The 22,272-nt window shown below is 50.4% G+C and overlaps 1 protein-coding gene across 1 annotated transcript in view; it reads left to right on the forward strand.

The window, feature by feature from the left end:
- The window catches only part of IQCH (IQ motif containing H), a 135,964-nt gene that overhangs the window by 98,639 nt on the left and 15,053 nt on the right, over positions 1-22,272 (forward strand). Inside the window, exons 10-11 of the mRNA XM_055124396.1 lie at positions 18,224-18,365; positions 18,481-18,506. Coding sequence (XP_054980371.1) covers positions 18,224-18,365; positions 18,481-18,506 — 168 coding nt within the window. The remainder of the gene's footprint in view (positions 1-18,223; positions 18,366-18,480; positions 18,507-22,272) is intronic.

Below are 22,272 nucleotides of genomic sequence, written 5' to 3' on the forward strand. Positions count from 1 at the left end.
TTTCATAACAGCTGCATAGTATTCCATTGCCACACATCATTTTATATTCTTACTGGTTCTTAGGAATAAATACTGCCTTTGTGAGTTATTTTTTTTAATTCTCTAGAAAATGCATTGGGTCTCACTGTTATTTATTTATTTATTTTGAGGGCATACCTGTCTCTGTTCAGGGTGTATACCTGGTTCTGGGCACAGGGATCACTCCTGGCACTTGCTCAAGGGGAAGATGGATCAAACCAGGGTTGGCTATGAACAAGACAAGAAACCTTACCCTCTGTACTATCTTGTCATCCTTAATTTTTTTTAAACCCTTTGGTGATGTCATCATAATCATATGATAAACCATTGACCACTGGATTTTTGTAATTTAGAGATAATTCAAAGATACTGAACGTAACTCATTTCTGAGAAAGTCTATGGGGAGGAGCAAGTGTTCACTGAGCATCTATTATGGGCAAACCATGATGCTCTGTGTTGGAGGCTGCAAAGATGCAAAAGAGGTGGCGGCAGTTGCCTGTCAGGAATTCACAAGGTAGTTGGAGAGACAGACTTTGAAAATAAATTGCAAGAGAAAGCCGAAGTGGCAACTCTGTAGAACAATAAAAGAAACATCACAAAGATCATTAGAAATGGTTTAACTGCCAAGTGATTTGCTACAGGAATTCAGAGTAGAGAGAGAGCCCTTCTGTGTGGAGCAGTCGAGAAAGATTCTTCCAGAGTAGGTGGGATTTCAGCAGGAAGATAATCAGAAAGAATTAAAGGAGAGTAAAGTAAGGATGTGGTTCTGGAGGTGGGGGACCGAGGGAGGGCATGGGGGAGATGTGTGAGGACGGAGGGGTAGGGATGTGGCAGGAAAGCTCAGAACAGACAGGAGTAAACACAGTGATCGCACTCCTGCAATAGCACGTCTGACTTGCCCACTCAAACCTACTTGGATTGTAAGCCATTCTCCAGCTCATGGTCTCTTCACAAAAGGCGCCAAGACAAAGGCACTTACTGATGAAATTCCCATAATTCAAAACATCAGTTATGAGGTAGCTGAGAACCTTGGAAATACCTGTGTCTGTTACAAACAGGGGCTGGAGTGATAGCACAGCGGTAGGGCGTTTGCCTTGCATGCCGCCGACCCGGGTTCAATTTCTCCACCCCTCTCAGAGAGCCCAGCAAACTACCGAGAACATCATGCCCGCATGGCAGAGCCTGGCAAGCTACCCGTGGTGTATTGGATATGCCAAAAACAGTAACAATAAGTCTCACAATGAGAGACGTTACTGGTGCCCGTCCGAACAAATCGATGAGCAACGGGATGACAGTGACAGTGACAGTTACAAACAGTGGTAGGCATGACTTAAAAGGAAAACTAGGGAAGGGAAGGATGACCAGTAATTAAGAGTTTAGGTGGGAAAAAAAATGCAGGTAAGCGTTGATGAGCATCCCTAGACTCAAGGAGATGGGACTCAGGAGAAGGTGCAGCTGTGAGGAGAAACGGAGATCTTCACCAACCTCAGAGTATCCCACACAGTCTGAAAACGGTTTTGAGGAGTTTCTTAATATAAATATACCAGCGGAGAACAGCTTCATCACGACGGCTAATGGACCCGGGCTCCAGTTTTCCCCTCCAGCTGTTGTGATACTTGAGAGGACTCGCCGGACCTCCCAGTGCCTCATTTTCCCACTGACAAACGGTGACTTTGCTGCCCTCCTTCCCACAGGATGTTCTGAGAGGCTGAGCAGAGAGAAGGTGCTGTTCTTACTAAATCAAACGGCATAATCACATGTAAAATTGGTGCTCGGGCCTCAGCAGGCTCTCAAACTGTGAGTGGAGCCTGAATTGAATTAGCATTATTTTTAAAAGTCAGTGAGCATTATCACCATCCTGAAGTGAGACAGAAGGATCGAAAACAAATATATGTCAGAGCATGGAAACACCGAGATGTACAGAAATGTCATAATTCCTTCTTGTTCATTGCTGTGTTCGCAGCATCTAGCCCTGTGCCTCACATAGAATAGAGTCACGATAAATATTTATTAAATGAATGGATGGATATTTCTCCTTCATCTGCCCCCTCCCGTACTCTCATTTGCCAGTGCTCCTAAAACTCGGTCTTCAAGAGATACAAAGAATTTACCAAGGGAGCTCAAAGAGATTGCCTTTTTTCTCTTTAGGGAAGGGATTTTTATTTATATATAAGAAGGTTAACGGTGTATATCTAAATTAAATTTTAATAGACCTTTGGTATAAACAGAAATGCCTGTTATTCGGAGTTTTCAAATGCTATCATAGGCACGTTGTTAATCACAAGTTAATACCTGGCGAAGGGAAAATAGATCCCGGAGGACTTGGGCGCATTAAAATTAAAAGAAGAGAAGAAAAGGTGCCAATGAAAGGGACCTGCAATACGCAAGTAACAGCCGTGCTGATGGCCACGATGATGGCTTCTGCAACAGGCAGAGGGAAATGATCAATACACGTTAGGGTGAAAATTACCGTTGTGTCTGTTAACGCTGACAGCCCGACTGTGCCGTGTGTCATAGTTCCATACGTGACCGTCCTCCAGTGTTGGGCTCACCGTCCCCCACAGGAAGGCTAAAAATAAATGTCTCTTCAGGAGAACCTTGGTCGGAGAACAGACCCAGTTCATCCGCCTATATGAGTGACCCCCACGCCGTCTCCCCATGCCCCCACCCGTCCGAAGGGCCCTTGCTCCCTTTGGAATGGAACCCAGACCCTCTGAATCAGAGACCTTTTGACCTTTCCTCAGCAGCAACCATCTAGGGCAGTGCTGGGTGCCCCCCCTGGGAGCCTCACTTTCTAGGAGGTGCCACACTTCTGTTTGGTTTTGTGTTCTAGGGCCCACACCAGGCCATGCTCAGGGCTGACTCCTGGCTCTGTGCTCAGGGATCATTCCTGGCAGGGCTGGGGGATGGTATGTGGTGCCAGGGACGGAACCCAGGTGGGGCAGGTGCAACCCAGGCGCCCTCCCCGCATACTGGCGCCCTGGTCCCAGCTTTGTCACTTCTGCTCTCTGCTGTGCTGCGACAGACCAAAGACTGTCCACAGGCAAGGGCTAACAGTTAGTAATAAGTGATTATTAATTTAAGTAATTGCTTAGCTAATTTATTATTAAGTAATAGTTTATTAAGTAATCATTTAATGATTATTTATTAAGCAATCACTGAATGATTACTTAATCCCAACTAACTCTCCCCTGTGACTAAGACGTTCTATGAGATAAATTTCCCTTACAATGTCATCCTTAATACTCACTTCAACTCACTTTTTTTTTTATTGAATCACCGTGAGATAGTTGCAAAGCTTTCATGCTTGAGTTTCAGTCATACAATGATCGATCACCCATCCCTCCACCAGTGCACATTTTCCACCACCAATGTCCCCAGTATCCCCCGCCTCCCCATCCCAACCCTCCCCTGCCTCTATGGCAGACAATTTCCCCCATACTCTCTCTCTACTTTTGGGCATTATGGTTTGCAGTATAGATACTGAGAGGCCATCACGTTTGTTCCTTTATCTACTTTCAGCACACATCTCCCATCCTGAACGATCCTTCCAACCATCACGGACTTAGTGATCCCTTCTATATTCCAGCTGCCTTCTCCCCCAGCTCATGAGGCAGGCTTCCAACTAAGGGCAATCTTCCTGGCCCTTGTGTCTATTATCCTTGGGTGTCAGTCTCATATTATTCAACTCACTTTTACCCGTAGCAAAATCCGGTGTTGGTATTGGGGCGAAAAGATACACACGAGTTTGCTCTGGGTCTTCCCTACTTCCCTCAACAGCCTAAATCCAAGCCCCGGACCACCCTCCCACCTAGTATCACTCATTGCTTTTTGTACTGATCCTGGCCCAAGCTCTCTCAGGACAAGCCAGCCTGCTTGCTCGGTGGCCCCAGTTTCCTAGCTCAGACTGCCCTGCTGGCCAAGCAGACCCCATTCCTCCAACTCATCCCTCCCTTTTCTGTGTGTGTCCACTTTTATTTCTTGCACAACCTGTTTCAAGATCCAACTCCTCATGGCATCAGCCCTTAATAAATCTGCCTTCAACTGCCACTTCATCCTCTAAACTCTCAGTGCCCGGGGGCTGGTACAAGGGTAGGGCACTTGTCTTGCATGCGACAGAACTGGGCTTGATTCCTGGCATTCCATAAGGTCATTTGAGCCCTGCCAGGAGTGATTCCCTGAGCACAGAGCCAGGAGTAAGCCCTGAGCACTGCCCGGTGTGGCCCACCCTCTCCCCCCCAACACACACAAAATAAGTTGACTTGTGCCATTTAATTATATAGTGTACGTGTAGTTTTCCCAATCCTCCCCTCTGAGAAGAGGGAGCGACTAGTCCTAATGATTGACAAAAGAGGAAGGTGAGATGCCAGAGTGTCCTGTTCAAGGGAGCACAGCCACTGTGGGCAAATGCAAGCTCCAAGCCAAGCCCGAAGTAGCTGGCGAGTGTCTGCTCTTCCCTTTTTCCCGGGTCCGTCCCCGTCGCTGGACAGACAGCTGTTCCCTGGCAGTGTCTCTGCTCCTCGGGCCCCGGCACGGCGAGAAGGCGCGTTTGTTCTGTAAGAAAGCTCAGCGCATCTGTGGGACTGCGGCGAACAGCTTCATGCCATGGAGCACAACTTCCTTTTCTCGCGCTATTTTTTTCCATTTTAATAGATTCATTCCCTCCTTGTGCTCCGCACATAAGGTAATCATTAAATGTTAATGACTAAGCAAAATGGAATAAGCTCCGCATTGGAGTCACCGGTTTTTTCAAGCTTTGGGAGAGTAAATGAGCGAGCCCGGATCCAGCGCTGCAGCTGGAAGTGCCATATTGCCATTAAGCCAGAAGGTGGATTCACGGGATGGGAACATTGAAAACAGACACGGGAATGGCGAAGTCGATTTTCCAAAGCTCTTTCTACAAGTAGCTACTGCTTCTTTCATCCCAGGATAATTTCACAATCGTTAGCCCGCCCGGTGAGGGTTAAACAGGGAGAAACGGTCAGGGTGTAGGATTTTCACCCAAGCGGGAGCTGATCTAGGTAGCAAGCAGGTATTCCTGCAAAGCAAGTAACATACACGTCCAAGAGGGCTGGTGCAATGGGCAGGGCACTTGTCTTGCAAGTGGCCCACATCCCCGGCACCCCGTAGGGTCCCCCAAGCCCACCAGGAGTGATCCCCGAGAGCAGAGTCAGGCACGAGCCCTGAGCCCTGCTGGATGTGGTCATAAAACAAGACCAAAAAAAAAAAATGCAGGAAGTTCCATCTAGATTTCAATTTTGGGATGGCTTATTCAGGATGAACACCTTCATTCCTTAAATTTATGGTAATTTAATTTGATTCATGTTCCAATACATTATAAATATGAAAGTGTGTATTTGGTGAAGGAATAGTCTTAGGTCCTACATTTCTGTTCTGGCTTTCTTTGCTTAGAGTTTAAAAAAAAATCTGCTGTTTTGCTAAAACCTTACTATGTGGCTTTTTAACTTAATTAAATATATAGGCAATTACTGACACCATCTGTCTTCATAGAAAAAGAGCAAGAAGTGACACAAAAGACTGAGATTCTAAAGAAAACATTTAACCAACAAAATCTTTAAGTTCCACAACAGCAATATTAAGAGTCCCTCCCCCATGAACATTTTTTTCAATCACATGTTTTTTTTTATAGAAATAGTGAAGTTGAACTATGCTTAAATTGCTGTGGGTTTGGCATGCTTTTTGTATATAAAAGAAAATATCAAGCAATCCATTGCTTTTCCAGTAAAACAAAAACTTAAACACGCCATTGAACATCTGTTACTAGTACAGTCTAACATAGCGCTTAAAATCCTTTAAAATCCCTGAAACCCTGGATAAAGTTACATGAATCTTTTGCATAAATAGAACTGTTTTAACAATATGTATATTCCTTTAAACATATATTTTGTTTCCTTGAGCATAAGTTTTGTTCTGCTGCCAACGGTTTCGAACCCTTTTGAATAAATAAATGAAATGGCGGCTTTGACTTGAGGAAGTTGGTCTGTCCCTGACATGCCACACCTGAGCCTGCTCTACACTGCTTATTTATATCCATGTTTAAAACTGTGAGTTTCTCTTCAAATGTCTTCATACAGAAATAGCATCATACCAAACCATGAAACTTGATGGACAGGGATATTAGAAACCAACGCAAAACACAAAGCCAGAGACTGGGGCTGTGTCTGAAAAGGCTGGTACACAGGCGCAACATACCAGAGGCGTGCGTCCCGTCCCTGGCACCACACAAGAGAACTTTGGCAGCCACCCTGAGCACTGATCCTAGAGTTACCCCTGAGCACTGAGCCTGGAGTCACCCATGATCCCAATAAAATCCACATCCAGTAGGGAGAACACAGGCAGGAAGTAGATGAACCACAAATAAATGTGAAAAGCCCAAGAAAAACACGGGCGTTCTCCTCAGGCAGTCTGTCCGCACAAGGCAGATGGCCAGGCGCTTCCTCAGGTCTTCTGCAAACAGGAAGGAGCAGGGTTTGAGCCCCAGGTGGGTACGTGCCGGCCTTCCCACAGCAGAAAGGCGCAGGGTGCAGAGATGGCAGTGTCCTGGTGGTCAGTGGCCCTTGCACGTGTGAGGCTGTGGGTTCGATCTCCGGGGCCAGGCATGATAGGGCATGGTTGGCCAGCTCTGTGTCTGCCTTCCCTGGGCCAGCACGCAATTCCCAGTCAGATGTGCGACTGTGAGCACTGCAGCCGAGAGTCGGGAACTCCCGAGAGGGGCACTTGAGCACTGGAGAATGCATGTGAACAGCAGAGCCAGTGGGTACGGACCGAGCATGGGGAAACGCGAGCAGCCAGCTCTAAGGGCGAGACAACGCGAGCTGTGCATGCAGGATGCCTGGGCTCGGTCCTAACCCCCCACTGTCCTCTGAGCACTGTAGGAGTGATCCCTGAGCGCAGAACCAGGAGTAGCCCTCAAGCACCACCGGTGGGGCTCAAAAGTTCCAAAAGAAAAAAAAATGAAGCAAGTGTCACACCCAAGTATGCGTGCGACTAACAGGAGGAAGGGAGGAGGGATTGAGGGATATTTTTTTAAATTAGAGATTCAATATAAGGAAGATTGAGTCCAAGGATAACATAAGACTTTATTGCATTGACCGCATGCAAAACCAAGTGTGCCTTACCGGCCATCCCGTCTCTCTGGCCCCAAAACTTTATTTCATATTAGGGAGTTACAGGGTGGCAAAGGGGAGGGAGAGTATCCTTATGACTTTTTTATTCAGCTGCTCATGAAGAAAGTGATTTCACCGTCGTTTTCTAAAAACTGCTTTGAAGAGCGTAGAAGAGGCTCCGCAGATGCAAGGAGATCCCAGAGCTAAGAATTTGCCCTTACCTGCCGCGACTTGAAAATTATCCAGAAGGTTCTGCAGCGCGTAGCTGTATATCAGTGCAGTGAACTCTGGAGAAGAGGCGGAGGAGGAAAATGAGGAGGGAGGAAGGACAAAGGAAATTCCCCCTTTAATGCTCTTCCTCTCATTGCTGGAAATGCATCGAACCTGGGGACAGAGGATGAGAGCTTCTGGGTGGCACGCCAAGCACAGATGCCCCCGAGGGCAGCAGGACCGGGGGACGCCAGCAGCTTCTCAGCTGGAATTTTCCCCAGACATTTCTGGAAAGTTCCACGGGACGCGTATGGATTCCGGGGAGGAAGCTGGGTGTCCTGCTGCTCCCCTTGTCCTCACTCAGCCCTCTCCACCTGGGCTCTCAAAGTGCTGACACACAAGCAATGGCACAGGGGTGTTGAGTGGCTCGCCCCAGCTCTCACTGGGTAGTGGTGGCGCTTCTGGGGGTGACTGTTAGGATCCCAGCACTCTGTCCCCCAGACCAGCATCGCCACCCTGCCCGCCTCTGCCTGTCTGAGGGCAGGAGGGAAAACCCTGACCTCAAGGGGAGAGAGTGCAGGGGAAGGAACTTGCCTTGCATGCAGCCAACCCAGCACTGCACGGTCCCCCGAAAACCACAAGGTGTGGCCCATACCTCCCCCTCTCAGAAGAAAAAGCCCAGAAAACCCAGACTTCAGAGTTAGCGAGAGCTGGCTCTTACTCCTAACTGCCTTGGAGCTACGGCACTTGGCAGATTTCTGGGTTCTTAAAGTCTCCATGGCCACCATGTCTCCAAAAAGCCTTGTGACCGGCCAGGCACTTCAGAACAAGATCACTCTGCCCGGAAAATCTCCATGACAGTTGCTTGAACGTCGTTTGCGCTAACTTTGGAAGAACATGTCTCAAATAAGCCCATTAGTCACCAGCCCTGACGTTTATAGCGCGAAAATGGGAGGAAGGGCAAACTCTCCAGCGTGGCTTATTATATTGAATTGCCACCGAAGACGCATATACAATTACTAGCCCAAGAAACCTGTAATAGGGTATAAAGATTGGGCTGTCATGCTCATTATGGTTTAGTACTTAATGTCAGAATAAGAAAATGGCCTTCCAAAATATTCCATAACATAAAATTAAGAAACTGCTATAAAACGAGATGAGTATGTAACTTTGTATCTTAAGAACAAGTGATAACAGCGAGACCATCAATCTTAAGAATAACAGTCACATAAATATATATAAAAAGGTGGTGGGAGAAACTTTGGAAAAGGTAGCGGAGGGGGGAAAGGTATGAAGAGAGGGCATTGTGGGGGTTTTAAGGACTGTGAAACATAGAAATACAATTGCTGATGCTGTGTGCCTAAATCTCACTATCTGGCAACTCTGAGCCCACAGTGTGTTGTTCATGCATGTCCTGAAAAGCTTTCCAATGTCACAGGGAGGTCTCTGACTTCCCAGCGTCACCGAGCAATCAGCTGATGAATGCTGTTCACTGGGTGTGTACCGAGAGAAGGACCAGGAGCCAGGACACAGGTTTTGAACCTGTCCCCCTCCGAGACCTCATCCCAAAGATGGAGAGGAGGCATTTTGTCAGCCAGGACAGGAAATGTTAAAATCTCTCTCAGCCCTGGTATTTTTATTTTATTATTATTGTTGTTGTTGTTGCTATTTAGGGGGGCTTTGAGCCATACTCAGCGGTGCCTAGAGCTGACTCCTGTCCCTATGCTCAGGGATCACTCCTGGCAGGGCTCAGGGACTATAAGGGGTGCCAGGGATCAAATCCAGATTGGCCGTGTGCAAGGCAAGTGCTCTACCCATCACACTATCTCTCTGGCCCCAGTATTTTTTTTTTTTGGTTTTTGGGTCACACCGGCAATATACAGGGGCTACTCCTGGCTCTGCATTCAGGAATTACTCCTGGCGGTGCTGGGGGACCATATGGGATGCTGGGAATCGAACCCGGGTCGGCCGCGTGTAAGGCAAACGCCCTACCCGATGTGCTAGTGCTCCAGGCCCTGGCCCCAGTATTTTTAATTTTAGGGACTTGGCCATGGCATCATCTCCAATCAGGTGAATTCAAGCTCAGAGGCCATGAGTCAGCCCCGCTCTGTCTGAGCTGGACTGGAGTGCCCGTTTTTGTGGATATTTTTATTTTTAAAACTTTTTTTCTTTTTTTGAGTCACACTGGTGATGCACAGGGGTTACTTCTGGCTCTGCATTCAGGAATTACTCTGGTGATGCTCGGGACCATATGGAATGCTGGGAATAGAACCCGGGTAGGCTGCTTGCAAGGCAAATGCCCTCCCCGCTGTACTATCGCTCCAGCCCCTTTGGGGAGATTTTTAAAACATTCAATTGCACTTTTCATATTTGTGAGCCAGAAGAATTTTTTGGAGAGGAGGATTCTAGCATTCTGAAGGCGTTTGAGGTCTGTGGCTGCCCCAGGCAAGACAGACGATCAGGTTCTGTCTCCGAGTGACTGAACCCAGGTCCGTTTGAGTTTGGGCGTGGGGACCATAAGCCACAGTGACTGCTCCAGGAATAAGATGGTGCTAGATACTTACCCGGGGCCTCCTGCCCAGTCTTCGAGATTGCTCAGCCTGGGAGTTCAGATTTCACCCCCATGAGGCCTTAGCCCCGGGGGCCCCCAAAGGCTGAGTCTGGTGTCCAGGGAGGCGGTTCAGAGAAGACGCTTTCGTTCATTTGTTTTTGTTTGGGGGCCACGCCAGGCAGTTTCAGGGCCTGCTCCTAGCTCTATACTCAGGGATAACTCCTGGAAGTGCTCAGGGATGCCAGGCATGGAATCTGAGTCCACGCATGACCTCCAAGTAAGCACCTTGCCCACTGCGCTATCACTCCGCCCCGGGATGCTTTATTTGCTCGGGGACAGCCCTGTTTAAACTGTCCTCTTGGACATATCCTGGCTGAGAAGCAGGATGAACGGAGCCGGAGAGGAAGGTCTCTGAGATGGGTATTCATAGTCCCAGCGCGGGGGCTGCCCCAGCCTCTGGCCCTGGGACATACTCCTGGGCACCAAAATGCTCCGCCATCCCAGTGGCCGCCGCTAGGTGGCGGCATGCCAAGAGGCTACCGCCTTCGTGGGTCTTGATTTTTTTTAGTGCAATATACACCGTGCCCACCGACTACCGTCATCAGCTAACTCGGTCAGAGTGAGGTCGGGTGTGTCGTTTGCCCACCACGGAGAGCGCAGAAAGGGGGAGAGAAGAGACGGGGTTTGGTGGCTGCCTCCGTCTGCTCTGACTTGGCTGCTGGGCGCTTGCAGCAGTCGTGGTCGCGCCGGGAAGAGGCCAGCAGGCTGACCGCTGCGCCGGCCGCTCCACCCCCAGCCCTGTCTGGTTCCCAGACCCCCAAACCCAACCCAGACTGAAAGAGGCGGCCTCTGAGAAAGCAGCGGATGGAGAGCCAGGTAAACGGGCTCTCACCCTGGCAGCACCGGCTGTGCGGGCTAGTAGGGACAGGGCTGTAGCGAGTGTCCAGGCAGCTCCGTGTTGGCTGGCCCCGCGCGGGCAGCCTCCCACGTGCTCTCAGAGAATCCTGGCCGCCCTGGGAGCGCACATCAGACTGGGAAGGGCGGGAGACACGGGGCAGCGGGGAGGGCACTCGCCTTGCAGGTGGCAACAGGGGTTCTATCCCTGGCATCCCGTGCGGCCCCAGGAGCATTTCCAGGAGTGATCCCCGAGCACAGAGCTGGGAGTAGGCCCCGAGACTCTGGTGTGGCCCAGTATCCACCCCCACCCCACCCTCAAAGGAAAGCCCCAGCCTTCACAGCACAAGCAGGAATTACTTGTCGGACTCCGCGTTCCGTCCAGCCAGTAAGGACGGCGGGAAGCTTGGCCAGTTTCTGTCCGTCTCACCCACAGCCAGAGGGGCTGGGCCTGGCCTGGCCTCTGGGGCTTGGCCCTCGAAGGGGGAACTTGTGGGTCTGACGGAGGGCTTGATTCTAGAAAGAACCGAAGGGCCCAGTGATGGCTGCCTGACAGACTGGGGGTTGTGACCCCCAACTGGACAGGGAAGTGGCACCATAGTGGACAGGGCACCTGAGGAGGGAGGGCTGGCTTGCAAGTGCCACCTCTCCGGTGGGCGATGCTTAGTGCCACATCAGGCATCCTTCTCCAGAGGCGAGAACATTCCACAGTTCCCAGGACCTCACTGACGTGAGTAGAGCCAGAGGAGGGAAAGGCCTCATGGGTTACGAGTAAGTTGAGGAGACGATGGCTCAGAAAAGCTTGGAGCTCACTGAATTTTTGCCCGAGACTCTGATGTGGTAATGCTGGGCCCTCCTGCGCGTCACGTTTGGTGTCTGGAGCCATGGGTTAGTCTCACGAAGAAGGAAGAGAAAGCATAGAACCACCCCGCCCCCCGCCCCGACTTGGCTCTGTGGAAACTTGGAAATTCTGGGGGTTCTCAATGAATGTTATTGATCCACCATCTCTAGCCAGATGCCCGTGGTGAACACTTGCTTTCCCCTGCGTTGTTTTTGGTGTGTCTGGGTCTGTTTTGTCCAGGGGCTGAGAGAGTGACGGAAAGTAGGGTCTGGGCACAGCTGCTCACATCTGGATACACTGCCACCACCCACCCACCCCTGTCACAGGGAAAAAGACGCAAGCAGTGGGGGTTCCAGGCAGCCTTCTGGAAGGCTCCAGGCAGCCTTCCAGACACAGAAGCCCCACACTCACTGCCCTGCCCCATAGCCCAGCCTCAACAGGAGCTGACCCCGGCACCGCCTGGTCCCCGGAGCATACCAGGAGCTACCCCTGAGCGTGGCAGCCTCCAAGCATGGCTGGGTGGGCCTGTCCCATCACATACACACACACACACACACACACACACACACACACACACGCACGCACACATGCACACACGTACACACAAGCAGACAGACAAAGAAACCGGCACTCAGAACCTGGGGACAATACAATTCTGGGCCAGTTTGCCCCTCTGGGCCCCAGTCTTTTGTTCTTCACGTGCTGCTTTGAAAGTGGGGAGCTTGTTGGTTTTGCCTTTTGCCTCACTTCACCGACTGCTCTGTCTGGGGTCTCTGACCCAGGTCCTGTGAGCTGAGGCCTGCAGGGACCCACCCACCCAGCCTGCTGCCCTGCCCTGTGGCGGAAGTCGCAAGGAACTTTGTCACCGATGGGTCAGTAGAAATGGAATAAAATCCACCAGTAGAAGCCCACGCATGCCCCTGCAAAATTCCTAATAGCCTTATCTTGACTTGAAGTGCGACACCTCCCCCCAAAACAAACCCCAGTTGAATATAATTCTAATTGTATGCTATATTCCATTCACCCTGGCCAAGATATGTTCATTTCAACATATGATCGGTGTAATTCATTTTTACCTCCTCAGTCTTCAGAAGCTGGGTGTGCTGTACATTAACGGCCTGTCTCGGTGAGCCATGTATTTATGTGCCAAGTATTTATGTGCCAAGTATTTATGTGACAAGTATGACAGTGATGCAGATTTAATGCATAATCAGGACTTTTATATAGGGCTGGAGCAATAGCACAGCGGGTAGGGCATTTACCTTGCACACAGCCGACCCGGGTTTGATTCCTCTGCCCCTCTCGGAGAGTCCGGCAAACTACCGAGAGAATCTCGGTACAGCAGAGCCTGGCAAGCTACCCATGGTATATTCGATATGCCAAAAACAGTAACAAGTCTTACAACGGACACTTTACTGGTGCCCGCTCGAGCAAATCAATGAGCAACGGGATGACAGTGATATATATATATATATATATACATATATATATTTGTATTTGCCATCCTTCTGCCCGTATTAACAAGTGATAGTTAATGTCCTGTGGCAGTCTGATACAATCTTTAGTTTAGCAAAGCTGAAGTATTTTTATGATACTGTGCAGCTTCAACCCTGACAGAGGATGTTTTGTACACCCTCATGACAACATCAAAAGTTCCTCAGACCATCAGACCATCTCATCAAGTGGGTCTGTGCTAATCTTCATCAAAGTCCAAGGGCTGGAAAAGCCACAACTGTACGACATTAGAAATGTCAAAGATGAATATTTTCATGTTGCTTGTGTTTCTAAGGCCTCAAGGGAAACATCTGTAGCATTCCAGTCACTTCGGACAAAATGATTCTTCTGGGGCAGGGCAGGAGGCCACCCCCAGGGGTCACTCCTGGCTCTGCACTCAAGAGTTCCTCCTATCAGTGCTCAGGGAACCATATGGGCTAGCCAGGGATCCAACCCAGTCGGCTGCGTGCAAGGCAAATGTCCTCCCCACTGGCCTTGTGACAAAAGTGATTCTTAACTCTCAGCCCAAGATCTCCGAAGAAGCGGCCTTCTCTGAGGAATAAAAAACACCTGAGGTTCTCACTCCACACCTAAGCAACACCAGCTGGCTTTTCTCACAGGCATACGTCCACTTCTGAAGTGGTTCTATGAGCGAGAGAAGGGCGTGTGGGTGGGGTTGAACCGGGGCTTCCCACGTGCAAGGCTCTACCTCAGCCCCACAGCTTCCATTGCTCGCCTGCAAGGACGCTGCCCTCTTCCCCTCATACCCCTCATAACCGAGCTGCTCACCTGTCCCAGCAGTCATTCCAAGTCCCCCCGGCCACTTCCTGAACATGACTTAAAAGCCCCTCTCCGGGTGCCGGTATATAGGCCACCTCATCGCTGAGCTAAATTGCGATGGGCTTCTCCGGTCCGGAGGAAGATTAGGCTCTAAAGGGAACATTTGAGTCCAAATCAAGGGTAGGATTAAATGAGGTGTGTGTGGGAGCACGTGCTGGCGGAGAAGCTTGGTGAGTACCGGGCACATCTGAACCCCAGCAAGCTTCAGGGAAGCCTCGGCAGACCCCATCTGGGAACGGCGGCGGCCTTGGCAGTGGGTCGCCAGAGACACCCGCCCACCCCAGGCCCAGAATCAGGACGCGGTGGGGAAGACAGTCTCCCCTCAAGGGCCCGCCGCCGCCGAGAGGGGGAGCGAGGAACCCCAGTACACAAAACCAGCCTGCCTCGGGCACCGTCTTCCGTGGAAAAACCAGATGGAGAAGGGAACAATTATCTGAGCGATCCAGGCAAGCTGTTGAGGAAAAAGGGCTTCGAGAAATCCGTTCTACGGTTTTCTCTGTGAAGCGAGGGAGTCCGGGCAGACGGTGGGAGCAAAAACACTTTGGCGCTAGAAAAAACCGCAGAGTTATGATGATGTGTGCACTGCGCGATTAGTCAGACCAGGAGGCCCGCTTTGTGATGTCAGTCGCCCTCCCTGAGCAGGGGAGAGAGCATAACACCAACCCCGACCACCGACAGGACCAAATGACTAAGAGGTTGGGCGCCACATTTGAAAACGGGGGGAAAAGAGTCATTAAACAGAGCCATCGTACAGCCACACAAGCAACTGAAGAATGTTCTTATTTTTTCAAGCAATCTAAAACCCGACTCAAGGACTTGTCAAGTGACCTGGGCGGTCCGAAGTGACAGTCGTATTCAACTTGTGACAACTTCTCAGAGCTGGAGAGAGAGGACAGCCAGAAGAGTGCCAGCCTGGCATGTGGCTGATCTGGGTTCAATCCCCAGCATCCTAAAGGGTCCCCCATCAGCACCACACACTAACAGGAGTGACCCTTGAGCACCACCAGGTGTGGATCTAAAACAAAACAGAGCAAGACAATTCTTTGTGTATTTATTTTGTTTGGTTTTCAAAATTCCTCATGATAGTTCTTCTCACCGGCATCTTTTTTACATTAAAGGATACGAAACTTGAGAGTTTGAATAACCCAGTCATGGGGCTGGAGCAATAGTACAGAGGGCAGGGCACTTGCCTGGCCCATAGCCAACCCAGGTTCAATCCCCGGCACCTCAACCCACCAGGAGTGATCCTTGAGCACAGAGAGCCAGGAGTGAAACCCTTAGCATCACTGGGTGTGGCGCCCAAACAAAACAAAACAAAACAAAAGAAACTAATAAAATAAACAACCCAGTGAAGTTTATGCTAAATGTGAGGTTCTGGACCTACACTATCTTCCCATTAGCGTCTTTATCACTCAAACATAATATTATTACTATAAATATTAGTCATGTTTGTTACACACATTTTTTCACTGGTCAAGGACACCAAATCATCAAAGTAAAGGGTTTTTAAAAAATGCCTGACATGGACGAAGAGCAAGTTGGCTTTCTCTGATTAGGAAAAAGTGGCTGTCCCCATCTGCTCTGCATTTCCTGCCATGCAGCAGGAAATATTTAAGTTGACAAATAGGATATTTACAATTGCAACAGATACTTGGCAGTTAGTTTTCAACAATTGTTGCAAATGTGATTTATCTGCTATTATAAAAGGGCATTACTGTGCAAATATGACTCCTGAAATTAGCTTCAGTTTACCAAGGCGCCTCGACAGCCTGACCTCTTAATATTCTTATAATGATGCCATTTACATTCAATGCTTACTCAAGTCACTCACTGCTCAGCTCGGTTGCAAGGGGTCCACTCTGGGGCAGACGCATTATGTATTTTAACATATCCACTTGGTGTGGGGGGCACACGTAGGCCTTCGTAGAGGGGGAAAAAATGTTTAATCAAATCTTCACGAAAATGTGTTCGTTTCCAACTTCCTACAGTGAAAAGGCATTACTACTAATTACCGCATACTCCAGAAATGCAATACGTCATGTCGTCGCCACAAGACGCTTCCATGGCATGGACCAGAGTCAGCAGGAGCAGAGAGCTGGACCCTTTGCCACTGGAGCTTTCACTCGGACTGAGGAGCTGGGCCAGCAGAAGGACGGGCGGGCTCAGGGTCACTTCGAGCTACTCCACAGTCAGTGGGCAGGGGTGGCCTTGGAGCCAGGCGACCCTCAATTCAGACCCCGGCACCGTCTCTCCGGACTCAGAACCCAGCACCGTCCCCTCCCGACTCAGACCCCAGCACTATCCCCTCCCGACTCAGAACCCAGCACCGTCCCCTCCCGACTCAGAACCCAGCACCGTCCCTTCCTGGTGCCCTTGGTCACCTTACTGAAACTCTGTTCTTTTGACTCTGGTCCAGTGCTATTATTTTAAGGTTCTGAATCAAAATCTAAGATGTTTAGGGGGTACCAGAATTATTTCAAGGAGTTGACCATGGGATACAGTGGCCTTTTAAAAAAATTTTTTTTGGGGGGGTCAAACCAGCTGTGCTCGGGGCTTAATTCAGGCTCTATGCTCGGGGACCACTCCTGGTGGCCTCCAGGGACCAAATGGGATGCTAGGAATTGAATCCGGGTCAGCTGTGTGCGAGGGAAGTGCCCCCCTCGCTGTGCTCTGGCTCTGGCCCCAGGACGCCGTGGTGTCCGTCTGACAGGACTCTCGTTGCCTTTTCCGTGCAGTAGCCCCCTCGTCCCCAGACAAACTCAGCGTACCCGTTATTTCTGCTCGTGCTGTTCCATCCCGTCCAGCTGCTCACTGATCACATCCCGCCCCGTGTGCTGACCGACTATGTGTCTCTCTCTTCTCCATCTCAACGGTACCACCTGTGCCCGTGTTTGCCTTTGCCGTGCCTTGAGCACTGGCTGAAGACTCTGGGGCTGCCTCTGGCTCCCGTGTGGAGGTGAGGGGGCCTCCCGGGGCAGTCGGCATGGTTGGCCGCGGAGCAAGGGGAAAGGGCTCCCAGGGGCCACCTCTGACTGCCAAGTACCTGGCGCCGTGCTTAGCAGCCCCGGTGAGTTCCGTGCACGGGCATCTGTGAACACTGCTCAGCTACCCGGTGCCCCTGGTGACGGATGGCCTGCCCACACCTATGGACTGCACTGTGCTCTTCTGTGTCACACCGTGATCCACTCTGTCACTCGCTGGTGTGCAGCTGCCTGTCACTGCTGCTCCCAGTGAACCGGGACAGTGGCGGCAAAGATGGGATTTTTCTGGCACAGTAAGAGAGAGGTAGAGCGAGGGCTCACAGGACATCCTGGTCTTCTTACGGTGTCTCCTGAGATGCCCAGGAAGGCAAACACACGCATTCTCCGACATGAGGGCACACTGCCCCTCCCCCGTCTGCTCACTCTCTCCCCTCTCTTCCCTTTTTCTTTTTTCTTTTTCCAAGTGTTTTGACTTCTTTATTAGTTACAATGACCTTACAAGGTACGGATGAAATACTAACCTTCAGACAGTTTTGTGACTGGCTTTTGGCGTCAATGAGAGACAATGACAATGAAATGCATCAGACATTTCTTTCTTTCACAAGTCATCTAAGAGTTCTCTTCCCTTTTTCACTCCACACCTTCCCAGTCTTCCGTTGAGCCTCATTTTCTCAGTGAACAATTGCACCAAGCACCCTTAACATGGCAAGCGAGAGGCCAGAGAGAGAGAGTCCTGCGGGTAAAGCCAGTGCTTTGCACACAGCCAACACGAGTTTGATATTCCTGGCACCTCACACGGTCCCCCGAGCACTGCCAGGAGTCAACCCTGAGCCCCGCTGGGTGTGTCCTCTGAAGCAGGTAGAAACTTAAAGGAACAGCTCGGGGGGACTGCCCAGTGCCTGGCCCATGGGAGGCCCCGGAGCACGGCCTGCCCATGCCCTGCGGACTCGAGTACCACCAAGCACAGAGGACAGTCTCTGCAGGGTGGAGCCAAGGGGAGAAAGAGGAGAAGCCCCAGGGCCTGAAATCAGAACCCACACGCGCCTTTCAGAACAGGCCCCGGCACCGGCTTACCCCGGCCATGAGCACCTTGGGTGAGAGCATCCCAAGGTCCCGAGTCCTCTGCTTGGAACCAGGCGGGAGGCTCCATCCTGTAGCCGAACGAAGCAGGAGACAGCCGGGCCGAGAGTGTTGGTCAGGGGTGGCCGGCGTGGCCTCTCCTGGCGGCTGACAGCACCCTCACCTCTCGGGCTCCTGTTTCGATCAGGTGTGGGTCACGGGCCTGAACATGTGCTACAGTGACCAGCTGGCCCTGACGCAGCTCGCCTTGTACCTGACCAACGGCAAGCTGGACTGTGCGCGCAGCGTCTTCCTCGTGCCCCCCTTTAAGAAGGACAGAGAGGACACGGGCAGCCACACACAGCAGCAGGTAAGCGGGGCCGCGTCCTGCCACGTGGGGCCAGTCCACAGACAGCCCCCACTTCCATGGCCAGCTCGTGCCGACCACGGCTAGGTTTGCTCGAGCTCCAGTCTCGGCTTTTTCTCCTCCTGTTGCGGCACTCACCAGCTCTCTGCCAGCCCGTTCTCCTGGGAGCAGGGCCAGAGGCTACGCAGCGCCCCTGTGCCCCCCAGCCCCGGCACAAAGCCACTACGGGGGTCCCGCCTTGGCTTCAGGGCATCACCTCCCACTAGTACGACCCTAGCCCCTTCCCAGGAAGACCCCACCTCCCACACGCCCCCAGCCCCGCAATGAGTGCAGGCAAGGTTTCAGGACAATCTCCTGCTCCTGGGGGTCCCTCGGCTCCCACCGCTTCCCATGGCCAGACCCCTGGGGCTGCTCGAGGGTGACCGTCTCGGGAGCCAGGTCACAAGGACACAAGGAGGGATGGGGACGGGGGTGATGCTGGCCATGAGGAAGGAAGGGGCCGGTTCCAGGCCTCCACGCGTGACTCTGTGAAGGCAGCTCCTAAAAGTGAGACCCCAACTGCCTGTAGCAAGAGCCAAGGGGCTCTCAGGTGGTTCAGAGATGTCTGCAGTCACTAAGCAGAAGCTCCGCGGGGTCCGAGCTTGGGAGATCCCGAGAGCCCCTTCTGCTGTCCTTGGCGGTTCTCTGCCTGCTGCCGCTATAGGGTGGTGAGTGTGTGTCTGTGTGTGCACTTGTATTTGAGTATGTGCATGTGTGAGTGTAAGTGTGTTGTACGTGTGTGTGCACATGACCATGTGCACACATGAGTGTAGGCACAGATGTGTTTGTGTGCATGTGTCTATGTGTTTGAGTGTGTGACTGCACATGTCTGCAATGGGTGTGCATGAGTTTTGTATGTGTGTGAGTATGTGTGTGTATCAGTATGTGACTGTGTGCACATGTGTGATTTGTGCGTGTGTGTACACATGTGCGCACATGTGTGACTGTGCATGTGTGTACATTGTTAGCATGTGCGTGTAAGTATATGTGCATGTGTAAAAGTATGTGTGCACACGTGTGCATGCACATGTGTGTTTGTGTGCATGTGTGTGAGTATATGTGTGAGTATATGCATGTGGGAGTGTGTGCATGTGAGTATATATGTGATTTGTGTGTGCACCTATGTGTGCGTGTGTACATGTCACTTCCACCCATGCCATGGGTGCATTGGAAAGAGGCACACGTGTGTGTATGCAGATGCACACAGTTCACAAATAAATGGAAGCTTCCAGAACACATGCACACAGCCGGTGCTTCTGTAGGTTTACGATCAGCCAGCTGACAGCCCCCTGTGCACCCAAGCCATCCTGGGTGCTGTGGGTGCTCCCTGGTGGCCTCCACTGTCTAGTCCGATTGCTTTCCCCCTGCACCCTCCCTGCTCTGAAACAGTGGGCCTTGCAGGGGAGAGTGGGTGCTTTCTGGGCCCCGAGAAAAGCCGTGAGTCCCGGCCAGCACAACCTCGATCCTGCCAGATGCACAGGCTCTGATCAGGGTCTTCTGCGCCAAACACCTAAGTCAGAAACAAGTCTGGGGAGTCTCAGGCAAGAATGTTCTAGAAAGTAAAGGAGCCACCTGCCAACTTTTCCACTTTTAATTAACTTTCTATTAGAAGGGACACAGATCATTACTCTTTTCTCTTCTCTCTCTATTTTTTTGGCTCCTCCTCTCTTTGGGGAGACCCTTAGCACCATGAGTCATGAGTGGCCAAAAGGGACCATCTTTACAAATATCTTAAAACAGCCCCAGTCATTTATAAGCATTTTAACAGCAGATGATCGGTAATGAATGATTAAGTAAAACCTTTTGTGTTAAATTATGATGTTAATAATGATTCTGTCTCCTGTAATTTATTATGAATTCTCAAATGCTTCGGGTTTGATTTTGATAGAATGCAACAACAGTGTTGTGATGACTTTATTTTTAGAACTCCTTCTTTGAAGGCGCGCGTTTCTCGGCTGCTGCTGCTACTGTAATTATGCACAAAACCAATCACTCATTAGAGTTAGGATACATTATCTTCTAGACAGATGAGGCTAAATAAGCAAACATTAATAATTCAGAGAGCAGTTCATTATGCATGTGGATGTCGGCTTCGTAACTGAAATAAGAACCTCATCAGCCTTTGCCAACCCTTAAACAATAGTTCTGTGTTATTGCAGCCACGTTCAAGTTTACGCTTGTTAAACTGCTACTTGGATTATTTTATCAAACATTCATTTATTTGTGGTCCCTCACTGCCGAGAACAGATTTTGGAAGCTCCTTTTTTAAGTTAATGATTTGAGCAATGGGTGTTATTAATTCTCTGAATATTATAAACATGATTAATTTTCAGGCAGAGATTTATTACATAAGGATTTCAACTATGTCAACTGAAATGCATCACTGTCAAAACAAGTATCATGGTGAAAATAGAATCTGCTCCACACTTGGAGTACTGGTGCTCAGAACGAAATCAATTTAAATTGTGGTGGAAGCAAAAATTATATTCTCCAGTGAAAAGGAGTATTTCGAGCTCTCTTTATTTGGCTTGAAGCATTCTTGTTAGATTGTGATTTAGAAAGGTGGTTTTATAAGACTCGACTTCTCTCAATGATATGTTGGCTTCTATTTTTCCTATCGTTTCACCTAACCCTTGAAATTCTTACAGATACAAAAATGCAGCTCGAAGGAATGAAAAGCACAGTTTTGAGAGTTGGGGGCCATCGATTCTTTTGGGGGAAGTTTTGGAGCTGTAGCTGGGGAGGCTCAAGGGCTATTTCTGGCCCAGTGCTCAGGGAACTCTGCGGTGTCAGGGGTCACCCCAGGATCGGTCACCTGCGAGGCAAGCCCTCACCTCCTGTGCTATCTGGCCCAGAGATCATCGATTCTGATCCTGTATCTGGTCTCAGTTTCCTTGTCTGTAAGCTAAGGGAGTGTGCTAAGTGGCCCCCTAGGACTCTCGAGAGCTTTGATTCTCTAGGGCCTGCGGAATGCCCTCTGTAGCAAGTGTGAGCCCAGCAGCATCGTGGGCCAGGAGGCACTGGGGGAGGAGCCTCTTTTTCTTCTGGAACAATCTTTTAGAAAAGACTCATGTCGTGAAAGGCCATGTCCTCAGTCCATCTGAGCCAGTGCCCCTGTCTTTAAGTAGTTTCTTTCAGCATCGATTAAGCTAGAATTCAGCCAGCTACTCACTTATCACCTACTACGTGCCAGGCACACTCGTAAGCAGAGGATAGAAGGACGTGCAGCAGATTTCCAAGTTTATCGCAGGACACTGCCAGGCCAGCAGGTGACGGCAATGCTGACATGGCAGTAACAGCCAAAGGGCATGTCTTCAAGACATACCTACCAGCTGCCGAAACAAAGTGTGCCACGTGGCTCTTTGCATGTTTGGCTCAACCTAAGTGAAAACAACGCCCCCAAATTAGACATCTGCGTGGTTTCTGCTGAGAAGACGAAGGTAGAACAATGTGAAGCAAAGCCCCTCCTTGTTCCAGGCACATTATCACCTGCCTCTGGATTCGGATCTGCCCTGAGCTCTGAACCATACGGTCGTGTAGAAATCTTACGATGCCATAAAATGCATGGAGGTTGTGATTTTCCTGGGTGGCAGCCTTGTAATCAGGTTGATTTTCGTCACCCTACAGGAATCTTTCAATGTCAAAAAATACTAGGTTGGACCCAAAAGGAGAGAGAGAGAGATAAAGAGATAAAGAGAGAGAGAGGGAGAGGGAGAGAGAGAGAGGGAGAGGGAGAGGGAGAGGAAGAGGGAGAGGGAGAGGGAGAGGAAGAGAGAGAGTGTAAGGGGGAATGTGCCTGCCACAGAGGTTGGGAGGAATGGGGTGGGGGTGGTGGGAGGGATACTGGGAAC

The sequence above is a fragment of the Sorex araneus genome, chromosome 2 (genome assembly GCF_027595985.1).
Source record: "Sorex araneus isolate mSorAra2 chromosome 2, mSorAra2.pri, whole genome shotgun sequence".
Taxonomy (NCBI): Eukaryota; Metazoa; Chordata; class Mammalia; order Eulipotyphla; family Soricidae; genus Sorex; species Sorex araneus.